General features: G+C 37.8%; 1 protein-coding gene across 2 annotated transcripts; it reads right to left on the reverse strand.

Moving 5' to 3' along the window:
* Nucleotides 1–6,309: 6,309 nt before the first annotated feature.
* LOC101851320 (core histone macro-H2A.1-like) lies at nucleotides 6,310–19,349 on the reverse strand. Of its 2 annotated transcripts, none has more exons than XM_013088561.2 (8): nucleotides 19,089–19,349; nucleotides 18,282–18,388; nucleotides 17,532–17,798; nucleotides 16,734–16,805; nucleotides 16,084–16,174; nucleotides 15,439–15,528; nucleotides 13,271–13,445; nucleotides 6,310–11,968 (listed from the first exon to the last, which is right to left on the reverse strand). In XM_013088561.2, the coding sequence occupies exons 1-8, from the start codon at nucleotides 19,258–19,260 to the stop codon at nucleotides 11,806–11,808; spliced, it is 1,137 nt and encodes a 378-aa protein (XP_012944015.1). In that variant the 5' UTR covers nucleotides 19,261–19,349; the 3' UTR covers nucleotides 6,310–11,805. The 2 variants fall into 2 exon arrangements, with proteins under 2 accessions (XP_012944015.1, NP_001267770.1); NM_001280841.1 differs by lacking the exon at nucleotides 13,271–13,445 and adding an exon at nucleotides 13,991–14,165 and having other exon boundaries at nucleotides 11,775–11,968; nucleotides 19,089–19,308.
* Nucleotides 19,350–19,713: the final 364 nt, after the last annotated feature.

Genomic DNA, 19,713 nt, shown 5'->3' on the forward strand with positions numbered 1-19,713 from the left:
GAAGAAGAATGAGTTGCAAGGATGCCAGTGTATAAATTTATATATGTATGGTCAGACACAGATAAGATGAACATGGAAAACCTGAAATCACGGGTAGCTCGTACAATTTTCCATTCCCCGTCTGATATCTGTTTAATTTTTCGTTATCAAGTAATTCGAATTATTAACGTGTCAAACACATTTATTAATCCTTAACGTGTTTGAGTTATCAGTGCCTGACTGTATAAGCAGGGCACATAAGAAATGTTCCCGTGGGATGTGTTAAGCATAATGGCGTGGATGTTATTTATTTGTGAAAATGTTGCCTTGGGACTGTGCCCCCCACTTCTCTCCCAACACTTGGACTGTGTCATACTTCAAGTCTGTTCCCAACAACTGTGTTTATTCCAGGTACAACTTGATGTTGTTATTATCGATCCAGGATGGTGCAACTGGATAAATGTGTTCTATTACTCCCAGCGATTTTATGTGATTCTTGCATAACTCAAAGTGGACATCGTTGCTGCCGCAAACAATCCGCCTAAGTCCAAATTTAGAGAAATTTTGATTTTTATGCTTTCCCTACGCTCTATCAAAGGTGCACCTTTCAACATCACCAAAATGCAGTTTAATGCTATGGTCAAGGCTTATAACGGTCTTTCTTTTAAGTATTCCTGATAGGAACAACACAACAAAAACTAGAAATCTAGTTCTTTTGTCTCTCTGGTTTAAAAAGTACCAAAATGATCTTCTTAGTTGGATTGCTTGCTGCACAGAAGACATGAATGTTACGCCATTATTAAGCCAAAGATTGTGGACTGTGCGATGGGTCAATCTTGTAAAAAAAAAATGTTCTCCGCAATAGGCAATAATATAGCCAGTTGAGGAAGATATTTTGTTTGGTTTCTCAAATAAGGGCCCTTTTAGTACAGTCTTTGCCCTTACTCTTACAATAAAATAGCGAATCTGTTGAGAACTGATGTCCTGTCATATCTCTCTCAGACAGTTGACTAACCAAGTAACTCATCTTATAGTATACTATCTTTGGTTAAACTTAGCTACATGTCGTGACCTCCGTGCTTTCTTGTCGTATCTCCTTTTTTGAATAACAGTGAAAACAGTTCATAAAAAAGAGTGAGCTTAAGAAGATGTCACGTTTTCCTTGTTAAAAAAATGGAGATATGACAAGAAAGCCCTGAGGTCACGATGTATAGACTCGGCAGTGTCGTACTCTGGAAACCCAACATTTACATGATACATTTGTCTGTTGTCGTGGGTGGTTGGCGGGTGCTCTGGTGTGGGTTGCTTCTTCTTTCCTATCAAACATTTATCGTCCTTATCTCCCCTTAACCTCTTCTTTTTTATGTTTGTTACTCTTTTGTAACACCTCTAATCTTCTGGCGCTCATATGACCTTATGCAGTTGCGCTGTAACACCTCTAATCTTCTGGCGCTTATATGACCTTATGCACTTGCGAGCGCCGTAAAACCTCTACTAAAACTAACTGTCAGTTGTCTCTGCAAGTACAGTGCTGTGTTTCATGTTATCACAATGATTGTATTGTTGTACCATTACGTCTTTCTTGCCCAACATGGATCTCATCGCTGTGCCACTGCTGATCACACTTTTGACCCAGTTGTGAGCTACATGTCGTGACCTCTGTGCTTTCTTGTCATATCTCCATTTTTAATAACAGTGAAAACATTTCATAACTAAGAGTGAGCTTTAGAAGATGTCACATTTTCCTTGTCAAAAAAAAATGGAGATATGACAAGAAAGCACTGAGGTCGTGATGTATAGACTCGGCAGTGTCGTACTCTGGAAACTAAATATTTACATGGTATGTGAGGCATGCTGACAAAATGAGTCACTTCTCGCAGTCCAAGAATGGATCAGCCCAAAATCAACACTGGAGTCAGATTAGTAATAGATGTATTTCAATTGATGCCAATTTCTTCAGGTTTACCGTGTCTTTTAGTATTCCATACGTACCAATTGTACAAACTTCACCAAAAAAGTTGATGCATCAATTTCCATTAGGCAGAATTCCGAGAAGTAACTCATCTTGTCAGCACGCCTCACATATATTTGTCAGTTGTCCTTCCAGCACAGTGCTGTGTTTTTCTCTTTACCACAATGATTGTATTGTCTTTTTTTATGAAGTGTCTTTAGGCCATTCCCAAAGGGGGACATTTCTCGTTTAAGCACAGTAGAATTGTAAATGGGCTGATTCTTCATGCCACGCTCATAATAACTGTGCCTGGTCTACAACTACAACAGGGAACTGCTGCTTTTTCTTTCCTAATCCTTACTATTGTCATTTTTTTCCTCTACTTCTTTTGTATGTTTGTCACTCCCTTGTGACCTGCTATTTTGGGGTGCCTTGATAGTCGAAGCAGACCTTGTGTGTTGAAGCTAGAGAGGTGAGCAGTCTAAGTCTGATTCCCTGTAAAGACTTCTCTGTTGACACCCACCCCTTGGCGCTCATATGACCTTATGCAGTTGCGAGGGCCGTAAAACCCTCTACTATAAAAAAAAATTTTTTAAATAAAATTTCGTGTCCAACTTGGATCTCACCGCTGTGCCACTGTTGATTACACTTTTGACCCAGTTGTGAGAGAAGAATGATTGAGGTTTGAGTTCTCATGGTGTGTGAATTTTGCTCGTGCTTCCTGGGGCACAGTTCATTTTGAGACGAGTGACCTGTTGCACGTGTGTCAATTTGATGTTACTGCAAAGTTTAATTTCATATACTACTGACTTTTGTTCTTTTAGTTTTGTTGTTGACTTTGCTAGCAGGAGATTATGACCAAGTATAGACTTCTGTCAGTGTCAGCATATATGATGTGGCAAATCTCAAAAGTTCATTTTATGCGCTTCAAATAGTTTTAAGTTTCAAAGAGACACTTCTTATGAAGTGTGATCGTTTTTCTTCTTAACACTTTGACATCATACTTTGGGGAAAATCCTAAGAAACTGGGTGGTAATCATCGCCAATCGGCGGGATGAGGAAGCAAAGTGTTAAATGTTGTGGTTGTTTTCCCAGCAGCCATTGGTTCAAACCCTTGTTGCTGATAATGCTAGCATAGCTGCCCACTTGCCAAAATAAAAAATTTAAAAAAAGACTCTACTCCTGTGTGGGGTCAAGATAGTGGGCACTGGCCAAGAAACCCCCTTCCAAACCCTTCACACACGCTTCTCTGCATTCAATAAATCAATCTTTTCAAAGTAGACCAGCGCCAAAAGATCTCCATAATTGACTTATATGGGTGGTTGGCGGGTGCTCTGGTGTGGTTTGCTTCTTCTTTCCTATCAAATGTCTATCGTGTTTGTCTCCCCTCCTTCTTTTTTAAGTTTGTTACTCTCTTGCAACACCTCTGGTCTTAGGCACTTATGTGACCTTATTGTGTTGCAAGTGCCGTAAAACTCTAAGACCAAAAACTAAATAATTGACTTATGAGCTTCATTAACAGTATATTATTCACTAATCAGCTCTTGAAAGTTCATAATTTTTCTTCAGCATGGGCAGGTCAGTAAGGAGCAATGTTAGAAATCGAAAGACATATTTTCCGGACATATTTTCCGATACGAAAACGGACTTCCATACCCGCACCCTCAAAAGCATATTCAATACGTTGTTTTTACGCCCTGGTTGGCAGCTTTATGTATGAGTTATTCCTCTTGTGAAGTTTTGCTTATTTATAGATTAGGTTTCTCGTAGGCTCAGAGAATTGGCAGAGGTCGTGCCATAAAAGGTTTTAGGTTTGGCAAAGTCTGACCTCTGGATTATTTTTTTGTATTATTTAGTAGAGGTTTTACTGTGCTCGCAACTGCATAAGGTCATATGAGCGCCAAGGGGTGGATGTCAACAGAGAAGTCTTTACAGGGAATCGGGCTTACTCTGCTCACCTCTCTAGCTTTAACACCAGAAAGTCTGTTTTGACTTTCAAGGCACCCCAGAAATATCGAGTCGCAAGAGTGTGACAAACATACAAAAGAAGAAGAGGAAAATGGTGATAGTAAGGATTAGGAAAGAAAAAGCAGCAGTTCCCTGTAGTTCAGGCACAGTTATGAGCGTGATATTGTTGGATCAGCCCATTTAGTTCATTTACAATTTTACTATGCATAAGAACGAGAAATGTTCCCCCTTTGGGAATGGCCTAAAGACACTTCAGTCTGTGGCACCGCCCGGGGGGGGCTTTATGTATGTGTTATTCCATTCCCTTTGTGAAGTTTTGTTATAAAAGTAAAAGGTTTTAGGATTGGCAAAGTCTGATCTCTGGGGTGAAATTGCTCCACAAGTCTTTTATGTAATTCTTTTAAAGTGTTGCTTGTATTGTGCTTTTCTTAAGATCAGAGTAGTTTTTGTTTTCCCACCTGATTATAAAGGCCCCAATGAATTGTTCTTTTATAATATTTTGCCTAGCTTCTTGCTATGTAGATGTTATTTAAATTGAATTTTATATATATATAATTATATTATGACAGAGATTGTTTTACTGACGTTAATGTGTAATGTGATTGTAACACAGATTTGTTATATTATAATGATGATGTGCTAATTGAATGAAACGTATCTGTTGGAAAAAAAGTTACTTTCATGATGATTAAAAAGGCTTAAAAAACTCAGGATGTATTTGACATTCAGTGTTTCTGCATATATATATATCACAGATGTAGTGTCCCTTGCCCTCAAGCAGCAACTTTCTGATTTCAAATGTACTCTCTGTTTTTATATTGACAAGAGTATTTTCAGTTTTCATGGGAATTCGTTTTGAATTTTGCTCATGTGGTGGCCATAGCCTATTCTTATTGATTTTAGGACCATCAAGGGATCTTACACAAGATGTGTGCAACTTGCACCAGAGACCTCCAAGATTTTTTGCCCTTATCCGAGAAGGCTAGATGTTTGATCTTACTTACCCTAAGATCAGGGGTGTGGCTGAAAGACAGCAGTAAGAAGAAGCCAGGAGTAGCAGTAGAAAGAGTTAGCAGTAACAGAGAGAGGAGCTCAGAGGCCCGGGGTGGGTGACAAAGTGAAGATGAAAGCAGAAGAAAGAGACTAGAGAACAGGAAAGCGGGTGAAAGGAGAAAATTTTAGAGAAGAAAATGTTTGTCACTGTCAGGTTTTGAACCTGGACCTTTTGAATGAGAGGTGGGTATTGTAACTCCAGACCATGAGAGCCCCATATCAGCCAGAATGAATTTTCTGGCTTTTCCGGAACAGCCAGAATTAAATCTGAGCTGTTCATCAGAATTTGCTAAGAGTTTTATGTCACCGACAATAATATTTGGGATCTACTACAACTATTGCAGTAATGGGTACCTGACTTTGAGTTGGGGAAGTAAGGGCGGCGTGGAAAGGAACTGGCCACCCTACCACAATATATCTGTCCCCGTCATTTTATGCAAGAAAAATTCTGAAATTATGCAAACTGAGCCCAAAAAAGTGAAATTTTGCGATTCTGTTAATTTTAACAAAGAATGATAAATTTAAAGGAAAATAATCAGAAATTATGCAAAAAATGATCAAATTTTGCTAAATTATGCAGGGTGCATAAAACCACGCGGACAGATATATGCCAAAGGCCCAGGAAGTTGTCTCACTAACAAGGCAATCCCTAATGTCCGGATTGGATGCAGGAACAACTTTACTTTTACTTCTTCTATCTGACTCGCCATGCCAAAAAAGCAGAAACAGCAGATCAACTGTAGCGGGATCTGATTAAGAATCTTGATTTGGAAATAATGGACTCAGGTTCTAGATCCAATATCGTCAGTGATGATACAAAGCATAGCCACTTGAAAAATACGCCTTCAAGCTTCAAATTCTCGCATAGAAAGTATCATAACTTTTTAAAACTTGATCTAAAATAATTATATTATAAACACTGATTCAGAAGACTGTTTGAAAAGTAACCGCAGGAAGTGAATATTTAAATGAAAGACTAATCTTTTATTTCTTGTAAATCAAGTCTTGAACTCATATCAAAGATCAGTCTGTACTGTAGTTCATATATTATTTTATATTGAAAACAACCCCATTGCAGACACTGTGACTACCACGAGAAGAATGTTGAACATCTTCTCCTTCACTGCCCACACCTGGCAGTTCTTCGACGCAGACTCCTACACACACCTACAGACTTACAAAGCCTGCTCTACTCTGGCGTGGACCAGATGACAAGGACATGTGGTTACTTGAGGGAGGCATTGCGCTGCCAAGAGCGAAATGCGCGCAGCTAAAGGGATTTGAAAACAACAACATATAGAAAACTAAATTACCCGCAATCTTAAAAAAATTCCCAAACTATTGAACAACAAAGTCAATGTATGAACAAAAGGATTTGTTTTATTATGGTAAGCAAATGACACAGCCCAAAACAATTAGCACAGTATCACTGGAATCCCAATTAAAAGTGATTCCTACACACGCATCACCAAGACAAATAAGTCTAGTAAATGAGCTACATGAAATGATAAATTGGAAATGGAAATGAAAGACGTCTGAAATGAAATAGCAAAAACAAAAAGTGCCAACATTTTAATTTATAAGACTGCTTCCCAAAACGTGAGACGAACAAATTTACCAAGGCAAATTTTGTGACTACAAGTTACAGTACTGTTGTGTTTGCTAAGTCAGTATTCAACATGAAGTCTTTAAGTAATTTTCCTGTACTTTTGATGAATGTAGCGTGTTAATGTGTTGACAAATACCGATAGTAAATATCTTCAACAAACTATTCATCAGTTCTAAGCCCAGAAAGCAAAATTTTATAGAAGAGAGGAAAAACTGTGTCATTCTTTTAACATGCGTACCTACATACATTATGTTGGTTTTTTCCCCCTTTCTAAAACATTTAGAATTTGGATTTTAACAAAACATTTCTTATCAGTGCCCAAGCCTTGTAAAAGACGCCCATGCTACCACGAGTGAGTACTACAAAAACAGCCCTTTCCAAAGCCACCGATATTTACAGTGGCATCCGCTTAAACTGAACACGGTTAATCTGTAAAGAGCGATAAACCGAAAGAAAACAGAACCCCCTAATTGTTTTCTTCGCTATTTGAGCAATGTCTCTTAACTGAAAACTGGGCTAAACTGAAGAAAATCCTGCGGAACTGCAGATTTCGGTTTAAGCAGAGTCCACTGCACTTTCCAAAAATATCAGCTTACTCCAATTTCCTTCCAAGTCATTACTGAATTGAACAAAAAAGGCTGTTTTCAAATAGACTCTTCACTTCTGTTGTTTGTGACGGAAGAAACATTCTTTTTTTTTTTTTAATAAAAAAGAGGCACTCCTATGCTCATCGTGCTTAACTTTTTATAATGATTTTTATACAAAACATCAAACTCAAGTAAGTGCTATGCTGTTTTACAGTTGACTTGGGTTATTTCCCATCCAAAATACTGTCAGTGTCACTGACTTGAATATGATGAGAGAACGATATAACACAGGTTAAATAAGTTACTTGTATTTATTGCAACTTCAGCAATCTTTTCTCACATTGCACATACGTTCTTTTTAACTTACCTTAAAGCAGTTTTTACAGAGAGTGATGCATGTTTCGATTTTAAAAGCAAACTGGGAATTTTTACAGTTACGAAAAACAACCCAACTCGCAATTCAGTGAGAGTTATAAAAGCAAAATAGTCTACAAGAAGTACAAGAGTACAAGTGAGTCAATTTTACTTTTCAATGTACTTTTTCTTTTCCGTCTTTTTTTAAATATTAAAATGGATTATATAACATTAGAGCTAGGGTACGCACCTTTCTATTGTAAGACTTCACAATGGTACCAAACACACAGATACATATATGATGTATCTCCCCCCCCCCCCCCCTCTTTAACTTAAGATACATAAGGCAGAGCACTCTAAAGCAGCCCTAGTTGGTACAACTGAGTGAATTTTAGTTTTAAAATCCAAACTGGACCCCGTCGACACTGATATTCTTTAGCTCTTGTTCTGCGGTCAGAAAATTTCCAAAACGCCATATCAAATCTAGACCAAAAAAAATTTGTAATTAAGAAAACGGCAAAGAATGCAGGGTGTAAATGTCCATAAAATGTTATGACAAGTGATAATCTAGAGAGAACAGTTGTTAATAATTGGTCTTTCACACAGCGATGATATAAACGTATTTGTGGACATACTTGTATCTGTCATTCCATTCCAGACTTTTAACATCACACTGGTATAAGGAAGAAAATACAATTTAAAAAAACAACAAAAACCAACAACAGACAAAACAAAAGTTCATCATGTTCACTTGAGCCATGCAGTATGTCTGATCTTTTTTTTTCTCAACTGGGAAAATATACTTTCATATCACTACCACCAGTTAATGATGACTTTCACCACTACTCAACATCACAATGACTTGGGAGTAAAAGATTTACATAATACAGCTTATGTACCATTTTTTTTTTTTAAACCGTGGCAGGTTAAAGGTACAGGTACCATTGAACTAGTAGTAGCTCAATAATCACAGCTCACTTTTCATCAAAGTATATCAGCCAAAGTATGACACAAAAAACAAAAAAAAAAAAATTCCCACATGAATCCTTTTAACACAAAATCACCGTGAGTTCTTGATTAGCATAAAACGATGATAAAATCTCTTTAACAAACACAGCCATATTTACTCAAGTATAAAGCAACAGGTGGAACAATGCTGCGTTCAGACATCAAAGTGACTGAAGTTTGCAAATATGAGATACACTTGCTCAGTTTGTACAATGACAAACATTCTGATAAGATGCTAGAAAGAATAGAAACAATGGCACTGTAAAGATGGACTCGACATTCAAAAAATGAAAAAAACACATTCTGAGTACAATGGTTTCTAAAATACAGGAAGCAACAAGAGGTTAAGAAAAACGGCAGAAAACAAGTACTCAAATAGAATACAATATCGTCAGCATGAAGAAAGAAAGTGTCACGAATTACAGTATTTTTTTCCTTCAGATGCATGTATTTCAAAAGCTACAGAGTGCATCAAAAGTAGGAACAAAAAGTAAATTATAAAGCCCGGCTCTAAAACTTTGCAAATTACATAAAAGCTATTTCACAAAACTTGCAGCAAAAGAGAACTTGTTCTTTCACAAGATGTTGTCATCCCCCAAAAATAAAGAGACCCGATTTCGTTAGTTATAGCATAACTCATTATAACATGGTGGTGTTTGTTAAAGTTAAAGGTTTAATTTATTTGAATAAAACAATCCCAGTCTTTTAAACAAAACCCAGCAGAATTTTATGACAATTATGAGTAAAAGTGTCTTTCAGATGAGAGAAAAAATTCTGACATGAGTGACAGATTATAATAATGAATATATTAACAAATGATGATGGATGTGCAATGTACGAACTGGGTGGTGATTGGACCTCGCTCAACTGAATCATGAGGACAGAACCTAATGCTGCCTATAGTATAAATACATGTACGTACGTATCTCTTTAACAAACCGGGAAACTACACAGATGCCATTGATAACGATAAGAGCAGTGGTGGTGATAAAAAAATCACTTATATGTTAACATTCTCCTACAACAGTACTTATTACACGGAGGGGTGTGTGAAAACACCACTTCAGGTACACACACAGAAAACTATTGGTCTGATTTTCAAGCCTGAACACACACCTTCTTTTAAAGCAAAAACACAGCTCTAATAAAAAAATATATATATAAAAAAAACTACACAAGAAAGAATTTTTAACAACATAAACAATACAGATAACACAAAAGTATCCACAGAGTCATGTTTGACAGGTCATTTGAAAAAAAAAGAAGAAACGAGAAGGAAAAAAAACAACAACCCTAGTTACCTCAAGCCACTAGTGAGACAACTAAGGTATTAATAGCAGCATCCACACAAGCCAGGCTCTCAGGCTCAGATATTTAGCAGTTACTTCAGCAAATTTCCTGGTACACTCACAAAACCAAAGAACACTCAAAAGTAGACAACAGCAAATGCAGAACTCTACACCAGTTTCTCAGATCACACCAGATGACCCCACTGTAACACAGCGAAGTCATACTTCCACAGCCACGCCCCATAAACTGGACCGTTATTCGTATCACAGTTAAAACAGCTAAAACCTTTTGTACTACTATGTTTACTCTTCATTACTACGAAGCAGCAAGCAGATTCTGCTGGAATATCCTAAATTTATTTTCCTTTTTGTCTGTTACTTTTCCCAAAAAGTAACCTTTATAATTTTTTACCTAAGCACTGTACAACAAAAATTGTGCAAAAGGTCTTCTCTTTTACTTGGCTATATCAAATGCCTTCCGCAAGTTTGAATGCATACAAGACTTAGAATGAGAGAAGGAAACTTACAAAAAAAACTCTTCCTTTCATTCATCGCAACCCAAAATTAACTCACTTGAACCTGGACAATTTCCGCATAATGCGATAATTATCACAAGGAATGAGAAAAAACAAAAGTCTTAAAGTACTCAGAGGAGGAGCGACTTACATTCCGACATAAATGAGGTGAGAATACAGAGCAGCTGACCAAAAATGGAGACTTATAGCCCAGGACAGAAGTAGACGGAGAAAGCTCTCGTTGGTGGCCAATGCTCCAGCACGTAGTGAGAAAAGCTGATGACCAGCATGGTTATTATCAATTTTGATCGAATTTTGTTTGTTTTTTTGGCTAAGAACCTTTCATGCTCACATGAAAACACATTTCCACGTAAATTTTACTAAAAAATGTTGTTTTGGGAAAAAAATTTGTAATATTCAGTTTTCAAAGACTCTTAAGCTATTGAAGTTACCAAACTTTGGCAGCCATTTTCTAATTAATTTTACCACTGAAACCAAGCTACCCAGCTCCTTCAAGCACAAATATAATCTCGACTTCTATTCAAGCTAGAAGGATATTTCTTTCATTGAAAACAACGCAAATGAATAAGCTTTCAGATGATATCAATAACTCCACATTCCCAAAAATTGACGAGTGCCTGATTCCACCTCGTTGTGACACATACAGAGCTCAAATACATTTGCTGCAACTCCGTGACGGTCAAAGCCACCAATGCTGTAGGCCCAGTAAAGCAAAATGGTTTAATCATGCTCTGCAGATAGGCTCTTGCATAGATACTTTAAGTAAGGGGAGAGATCCGCAATCTGAAAACAACTCAAACATTTGTTAGCGCTTCCTCTTTGCAGCCAACTCAACAAGCCAAGCTGGACAAAATCTGTCTGAAGTTTCCGACTTTGCGTTGACTTTTTTTTCTTTCAACAAGAACTGATTTAGGAATTCATCTGAAAAAGAACCGCCACCAGAAATCTCTCTGCAAGACCATACGACATTCCTCATTCCATCATATATTCAATAACAAGAACTAAAAAAACACAAGCGCTAAAAACAAAATCAACAAAAAAGACCCAAAAAATAAAATATACAAACAGAGAAAGGACATGCAAAGCAATAAAAGCTATAGAGTGTGTCAGGGTTACGTACTACTCATATCATTTTTTTTTTTTAAGTTTTAAAAATCACCAATAGTTCTTACCCTCATAAAATTACAAAAGAAACATGCAAACGTCTTACACAAAACTACTACAGATCATTTGTAATTCATATACTCCAATATCAAAACCACTTTAGGGGGATCGACGTTCTAAAACTAAAATGAAGTGGGGGGTGGGGGGGGGGGGCGGGGATTGGACTGTAGGTCACACAGGTACCCATTTGGTGAAGAAATAAGGAGTTGTATGGAAACAACAGACACAAAAATGATACAGAAAACTGGATAATCAAAAAAACCAACAAGAACTGATGTCCCTCAGTCTAAGCTTCATGGTTTTATTTTCATCCATCCAGGCGGGCGAGTTCTGTGGTGTAGACATTGACACTCTCAGCATCGTAGAGGACAAAGAAGATCTGCTTCAGGGAGCTGGTCTTTGCATTGGAGAAGTAGTCGCGGATGGAGGCGAGGATGATCTGGGCTGCAGTTTGCTTGGGGAAGCCGGCACTGTGAACGTGGGGGACAAGACCAGACGAAAACAATTAAATTACTTAAAAGCGAGATAAAATAAGATAATACCTTTTATTATTCTCGTCGAAAAGAAATTTGAGAAGGCATTGTAAATACATATTTGCACGCGCGCGTGGGCACACACACACACAGACATTATAATAAAGCACAATGGTTCAAACACATCATTTACATTCTCACTTGTATACAAGTTACTCTGCCTACATTCACCACAGGCTTTCAACTTGCATTTCATATTTTTAGAAAAAAAGGCGAAAAAAATTTCTGAGGCATCCACAGAACTGCAAAAGTAACTCAGTAAGCAAATGCAGATTCAGAGACAGCCAAGCAGTGCTGGTTTATCGGCTTTTAGACAGATTGCCATTGCATATGTCATCATAGAATAAGAGTAAGACAAGTTCATCCAAGCCAAACACAGGGTGCTGCACTGTGGTAACCAACAAAGGCATCATAGCATTTGAACTCATCAGTTTGTTTTGTATTGTGAATAATGGTGTGACAGTACGGGCTTAGAAAGAGTGAGTGCATCACTTCAACCCAAATTTCCCCAAAGATGAATAATAATGCCTTCACCTTGGTACATTAACTTTTAAATATAATAATTGAAAACAACAAAAATAGTAACAATAATAATGATTATAATAACAATAATAATTATTATTATAATAATAATAATATAACAACAGTGATGAGAACAGTTTGGCCATCAATGTCTGACAATGATCAATGTATCTGCAGTGGAGAATATTTCTTAAAGAGAAATAGAAGAAAAGAGTATCAAGATGATTTGTGGCCTCTGCTAGGGCCAATGAGACTACTTCTGGCAAAGAAGAGTTTGCAACATTTTGAGCATTTAAAAGCTTCACTTCCACTTGTGGTTGAGTGCATGTGGGCAGACTGAAGGCTTCTCTCTTTGCTTAAGCATTAACAATTCAGTAAGCCTTTTACACATGATTTGCTGCCCTCTGACTGACGCTCTCCCACTGGATCTCAATAAAGCATAATAGCGCGCTCATACAGACCTTATACAGTTGCGAGCGCTGTAAAACTCTTACTAAAACTAAACTAAAAGCCTAATAGAATTTTAATTGTTTGTTTGTTTGAATAAAGAGAAGCACACTGACGCAATAATGGTCATTTAGTGCTGAGAAAAAAGTAAGACAGACAGACAGAAATAACAGAGAGAAAGAAAAGATGTAGGACCTACCAGTGGTGTCCTCCAACCACCCGCATAGTATTCTAATGAAAACAGAGAGCAGAGATATACAACCAGCTTACCGACCGCTTCCCAAAGAAGGTATAGCCACGCTTTTCAGAGCCTTCGTATCGGCCAGTTTTAAACAATTTTTGATGGAAGTGTCCAGCAACTGCTGTGCGTTATCAAGCTTCCATGTTGGTCCATTGCAGTTGATGACAAACTTGGCTGCTATGTTGTGAGCTGGGCAGATGGTGGCTGTCCATTTGTCAGTCAGAGAATAGTGGGGCACAGAGGAGGGGGGGGGGGGGGGGGGGAATGTTGGACGGGCAGCAAGGGTGGTAAAGTTTTGTGGTTGGTTCCAAAGGAGGAATGGGGGGGTTGAAATAGGGATATATTTTTGGATTTAATTTTTCGGTTCGGCCAAAAAAAAAAGGGGCCACAAGGGGTGGGGGTGTCAAAGTAGGGACAAGTTTTTGGTTTGTTGGAAAAGGGGGGGGGGGGGGGGGTGAAAGTCAGGGAAAAAGAGATGGATGGGGCAGGTAAGGAAACATTTTAAAGCTAATACTTCAAAAACAAAAGGTAATGGCCGAAGACTTCTTCTGTGACTGCTTGTGACGATTTTCTGCCTGTGACTTACTTTTAACATTATTCCAATAAGCATTATAGTTCTGAAAAAACGTAGAAAAGTTCCACTTGAATAACATTAGGGAAAAAGGCATTCAACAGTCACATGCAACAGACAGATTCACTCTGGGTCATTTCCTTGTCTAAAGGTTATAACAAACAGGTGAGTAACTTACTTCCCACTACTGATGGAAGGCAAGGCAACAGATTTCAGCTGCTTGTCATCTGCTACCTTCAGCACATTTTTCACTGCCTTGTCCAAATTTTGCTGCGCATTCGATTCACTCCAGGTTGGACTGTTAACGTGGATCACAAACTTTGCTGTGAACTTGTGCCCAGGGCAGATAACAGCTGAAAAAATGTTGCCAACACCTTTCAGTTCCTGTCATTGTTAGTAGACAAAGAGACCACACAACTGTCTCAACCAACGAACACAAAACTTTCTGAAGAACATCCTCTCTCTTCTCTTGCAACCCTAAGTAGCATCTAAGGGGGAGCCCATGGATGACTTTTCATCTCTCAATACAGCAGGAGGTTTTTTTTATAAGACTATAGACTAAGAATGAGCACTGATAAACATTTTCTACCAGTGTCTGCAGTATAGCGACTAGGCTTTTCCTTGTCGCCCACAGGAGACTGGAGTTTGATTCCCGAGTTGGGAGAATTTTTATCTTGGTCTTTCTGCAAGGATGTCGTATGCCTCTCAGACAGAGTTGGCCTTGACAGGCAGGGTAAAAGCCACCTCTAAAATGATCCAAACTGTGTTGATGGGGGCTATAAAAAAGTCATTTAAAAATGCTTAACATACTTAGTGCCCATGACAGAAAATGTGGGAACAATAATTCTAAACTGTTATTTAAGAACTAGTATGAGAAAGTAAAATTGTTTGCTCAAATATTACAACTAACCAATTCGTTCCAATATAATTACATGGGGGAAAAGCTTTAAATACTCAAATATCATTCATGAAATAAAATCATAAACATGTAACAAAACTTCCCCTACTCCCTTCCCTCAAGCAAAAGACAGCAAGTTTATCGAACAGACAAAACATAAATATTTTGTATACCACGCTTTATTTTGTTTTGCATTCATCCGTGGAACAAGGCCAGGAATTTTCTGAGCTTTGGGGCCTTACATTTCATATTTCTCTTTCTCCCACACCACAGAAAAAATCAAAAGAACTGCCTACCATAGAGTAGTTAGCAGTAAAGAAATTAAAGTCACAATAATCTTTTTAAACAAAACAAAGAGAAAGACACAACAAGTATTTCTCACGAGTGCGTTAAAATAATCCCAAGGACTGAAGCTGTGCACATACAGTCAAAACCTGCTCTCACGGCCACCTGTCCAAGACAACCGCCTGTACAAACAGTTACTTCCCGTCTTGCGCTTCTTAAAAGTATTAGGACACTGTCCAAGATGTCCAACTGTCTAATACAAACGCTTTTCTCCTCGACAGCGGGTTGCCATCTTCCATAATTTCAACTGTACAAGTTAGTCAGAAGTATGCATCAGGAACTGATCACCTCATAGTACTTTCTTCCTTCTATCTCTCCCCCTACTGTGAGTAATTTACCAGAACAAGACATCTCTGGACAGAAACTCTACTCTAGGGTCCTACCTTCTGCTGTGTTGATGGAACCTTGTGTTTTGAGCAGACTGTCAACTTCCTGCTGAAACTCTTTGCCACCCGCGCGTTGAATAGCTTGGCCTACGACATGAGATGAAAAAATACATGTGTCTTTTAACATTTCATTCTGATATTCAAATCAAAACAAACCAAAAAAAAGCAAAATATTCACGTAACTACAATAATTAATGGGAAACCCAGAGAATAAACTCAAATATCTTGAAAAAACAAAACTTAGTAAAAATTACGCTGACCTGGCATGACGGAAATGTGTCTAAACTTTCTAGGTCAAGCTAATAATTATGCGGACATTCAGGTAGATGAACTTCATCATCATTGAGAGGCAGATCTGAACACTGCATGACATAGCTTACATAACAAAAAAGGCTTTTGTACAAACTGCCATATCTACATAGAGCAGGAAAAAAAAGCTGTACTCACCCACTTCCGTACCTATATAATAACATGTTAGTGCTTGATAAGTTAACAAAGTTCACAATAGCTGTTACCTTTTTCCCCATCGATACAGTAGACCCTCTCTGCATTATAAAGTTAAATCATTGCAAGGCATATATCAAAGTGAAATGTTTTCTTACTTCATTTACACTTTGCAAAGAATTATATCACAATACTTACCAACTTCCCCACCCATGTGATAAGTAGAATTTGTAGGGTGGACAATGGCATCTGCCACAGTTTTCACCAGGTCGCCTTGCATAACTGTCAACTAAGAAGGAAAAATATACTACTTTGAAACTCCACAGTATAATGAAGGCAAACATTTAAATAAACTCAAATGAATAAAACCTTCACCAAAGCAAACGACTAGCAACAAAAATTTCTTTTTTTTATTTTTTGTTTTAGTAAGTGTTTTACGGCACTTGCAACACAATTAGGTCATAAAAGGTCATAAAAGTGGCGAAGATTAGAGGGGTTACAAGAGGTAACAAACACAAAAAAGGAGGAGAGATAAGGAGACAGATGTTTGATAGGAGAAAAGAAGCAAACCACACCTGAACACCCGCCAACCACCCACAAAAGAAATTTCTTCTCCACTAGTCCTACATAACATCTACAATAGCATAGATACACTGAAAAAATGAGACAGAGTTGATGAATCTCTGAGAATTGAACTCAATAAATAAAAACATCACAAACACACAAACTTGAAACAGACTGTCCAAAAGATAAAAAAAGTCCTCATTAAAAAAAAAAATCTTAAATATTAACTTTTGGGGACTTTTAGAGAATGTTCCAAGAAAGAGAGTGGGAATTTGAGAACTCACCTTCTGGCCCAAAAACAATTTTTTTTCAGACAGAGTTAAGAAGCCTCCACTTCCATCCGGTATTGAGTCGGCCTGTAAACAAAATGTTGAGACACACACATTCACTACAAACAACAATGACAACCGAAACATTACACAACTCTGTGACTGACTTGGACATAGCAACTTGGACATAGCAAACACAGAACTCATGAAAACTGTACGCCAGCAATATGTTATTACATTTTCACTTGTGCACAAAAAGATCATGATGATGTTACATGTAAATTTAATATAGCTTTCGTAAAATTTATTGAAATAGGATTGCACTGAATACGTTATGTTATGTCATATTCGAAGCTCTCAAAGAGTATCAATATACAATGTGTTAAGAGAATTATAAAGGTGCAGAAATTGAACATTTTATCATCTATGTAGATATTCCTGCCTGACGGCGGCCCCACATTATGACCAGTCATTAATAATACCAAAATTTAGCAATGTATTAATAACTTGTATATCACAGCTTCTGACCAAATTGATCATGATGTAACATTGTTGACCTCAAGAGCATTACACATTACATTGAAAAGTGTTTTTAATTTTAAGTTAAAAAAGCAGAATTTCTTCTCATGTCCCGAACGATTGGAAGTGTAATTGTATTTATAATGACCCACGAACAGAACCGAAAATTAATATAAGCCTGCAAAAACTATGCCAGACTCCTGAAACAGTAACCCCGACTATAAGGAAGAGCTTTATGGGAAATCCAAGCCCCCCTTATTAAATTCCACACGCACAATGCCACGAAATATTCACCTTTTTGGGTTTTCCTTTAAATGGTAAAGGCGCAGGTAACTTTGAAGAACTAGCAGGAGTGGCATTTGGCATCACTTTCCCTGTCTTCTTAGCTGCTGTCTTACGAGCTGACATCAGCTTGGACGGAGATGAAATGGACGATGAAGCTGTTGCATTGGAAGAAGGTGCTGCAGACCCTGCGACTCCCTTCTTTCCTCTCTGTCCTATGAGAATGGCATGAATCTTTGGTACCACTCCGCCTTGTGCTATTGTGACATTCTTTAAAAGCTGTTTGCCAGGAGAAAAAAAAGCACATAATGATTATGGTCTTAAAATCAAAATAACATACTCTTTAATCTGCAAGTCACACAAATTTTCATCAGGACTTTTTGTTATAGCTGAATGTATCATGTATCAAAATGCAACTTTCAAAATAAAATATTTCTGGATCACAATAACAAAGAAAATATTTTGACTGCAGAAGTGTTTCGAGTCTTACCAATACTTAAACAAAGACATGACATTGTAACTTTTCCTTCTCAGATCAGTGGTTTGCATGACCAGTTTCATTAATTATGCTGCAAATAAAAACTTCTTTTATACTCGATCATTACTTGCTGCCAACACGTCAAGGTGATTGTCGAGGACACTAGGCCGAAGGACTGGGCCTAAATAAGTTAGTTCTAACCATTGACAGATTCCAACTGTGACTATAAAGGCTACATCTATACAAAACTACTTAAAAGTGGATTTGATTACAATACTACGAACCTGGTGCAGTTCTTCATCATTAGCGACAGCAAGGAGGATATGTCTTGGAGTGATTCTACCTCTTTTGAACTCATGAGCTGCATTACCAGCCAGCTCCAAAATCTCAGCTGCAAGAAAATTTTAAAGGTTACATGAAGTTGGATATCAACATAATTGACATAACGACAAGTTGAATTTAGGCTATCCAATAATTCCTAGGCGTCAAAGAGCAGACTTACCACAAGCATTCCTCAATATTCATTCTACAGACTTGAATGTGAATAAGTATGAAGTCAGGTCCAAAAGGCAACATTCTATGTCAACCTGTTTGATTTGTTAGATTTAGTCCTTTGAAAGATTTTAAGTTTACAACTTCTCCACTGCACAAGATCAATAAAATATAAAACACACAGTATCAGAGGGAAGTCTAAATAAAAATTACTAGATCTAGATCTAGATCTAGGTATCGCTGGCCTGGGTCAACCAAACAGAAAATCAGTCTGCATTTTCAGTGCCTTTTCAGTTTGCTTTGCATGAATCTAGATTAGTAGGAAGGTTATGGTGACATATCTGCGAGCATGTCAAAAATGGACATTTCGAGTCCACCATGTAGGCCTAGATCAGGGCTTGTTTTGACTTGTGCCCCCAGATACCCAGACTGACCTCATGCTTCCCCAAAACATTGCACTGATTACAAGCTCTAATTAAGGAATATCTCTCAAATGGACATTGCACAAATATCATTTACAGAAAAAGAATGCAAAACTGCAAATTATGTTAATGGGATAAGGGGCATTTTCGTCACGCATCCTCAAACACACAACGAACCGACTAGGTATTCGATGACTGCGGCCATATACACTGGAGAACCGGCTCCAATCCGAAGGTGGTGTGTGTCTCTTTTCAGGTAACGCAACATTCGGGCAACTGGAAATAAAACTCCAGCTCTGGCCGAACGGGAGAGCACCTTCTGCTTTTTCTTTCCTCCTCGTCCAGACATTTTTGCTCTTTGTTTTGTTCAACAAGGCTACGTGGAAGTTCCCTAACGATCACTCTAATAACTAACTCGCAAAGCACACGATCATCTGTTGCAGAGAGAGACGGGGGAGAGCACACGACCCAACCCACTTTTCTGGTATCGGTGCAATCAATTCAACGTAGCCATTAGTTGTTTACTGTGCGACCTGCGAAAATATTCCGCGAAGTAGTTGCAGGTATTTATAGTAACTTAATGTGGGCCTAAGAATGACAATAATTCTCGTCAACACACATTCTCAACTAGAAACGTTTCTATAATACCAATTATTCTTAACAACAACAACAAAATAGTCCTAAACATTAAAAATTCGAATATAAAAAGGGCTATCCAAAGTAACAAACCATTAGGCCTATTTTTAAACCACTTCAACAAAACCGAAAGTAGAGCAGAACGATCTCAACTTCGCGGAAAAAG

Source organism: Aplysia californica, unplaced genomic scaffold (genome assembly GCF_000002075.1).
Source record: "Aplysia californica isolate F4 #8 unplaced genomic scaffold, AplCal3.0 scaffold00024, whole genome shotgun sequence".
Taxonomy (NCBI): Eukaryota; Metazoa; Mollusca; class Gastropoda; order Aplysiida; family Aplysiidae; genus Aplysia; species Aplysia californica.

Coding starts and splice junctions, on each gene's coding strand:
- LOC101851320 (XM_013088561.2), bottom strand. CDS start 19,260: ATGTCTGGACGAGGAGGAAAGAAAAAGCAGAAGGTGCTCTCCCGTTCG. Junction 16,175..16,733: donor AATTGTTTTTGGGCCAGAAG/GTGAGTTCTCAA, acceptor TTTCCTTCTTAG/TTGACAGTTATGCAAGGCGA. Junction 13,446..15,438: donor TTCCATCAACACAGCAGAAG/GTAGGACCCTAG, acceptor ACAAATGGACAG/CCACCATCTGCCCAGCTCAC.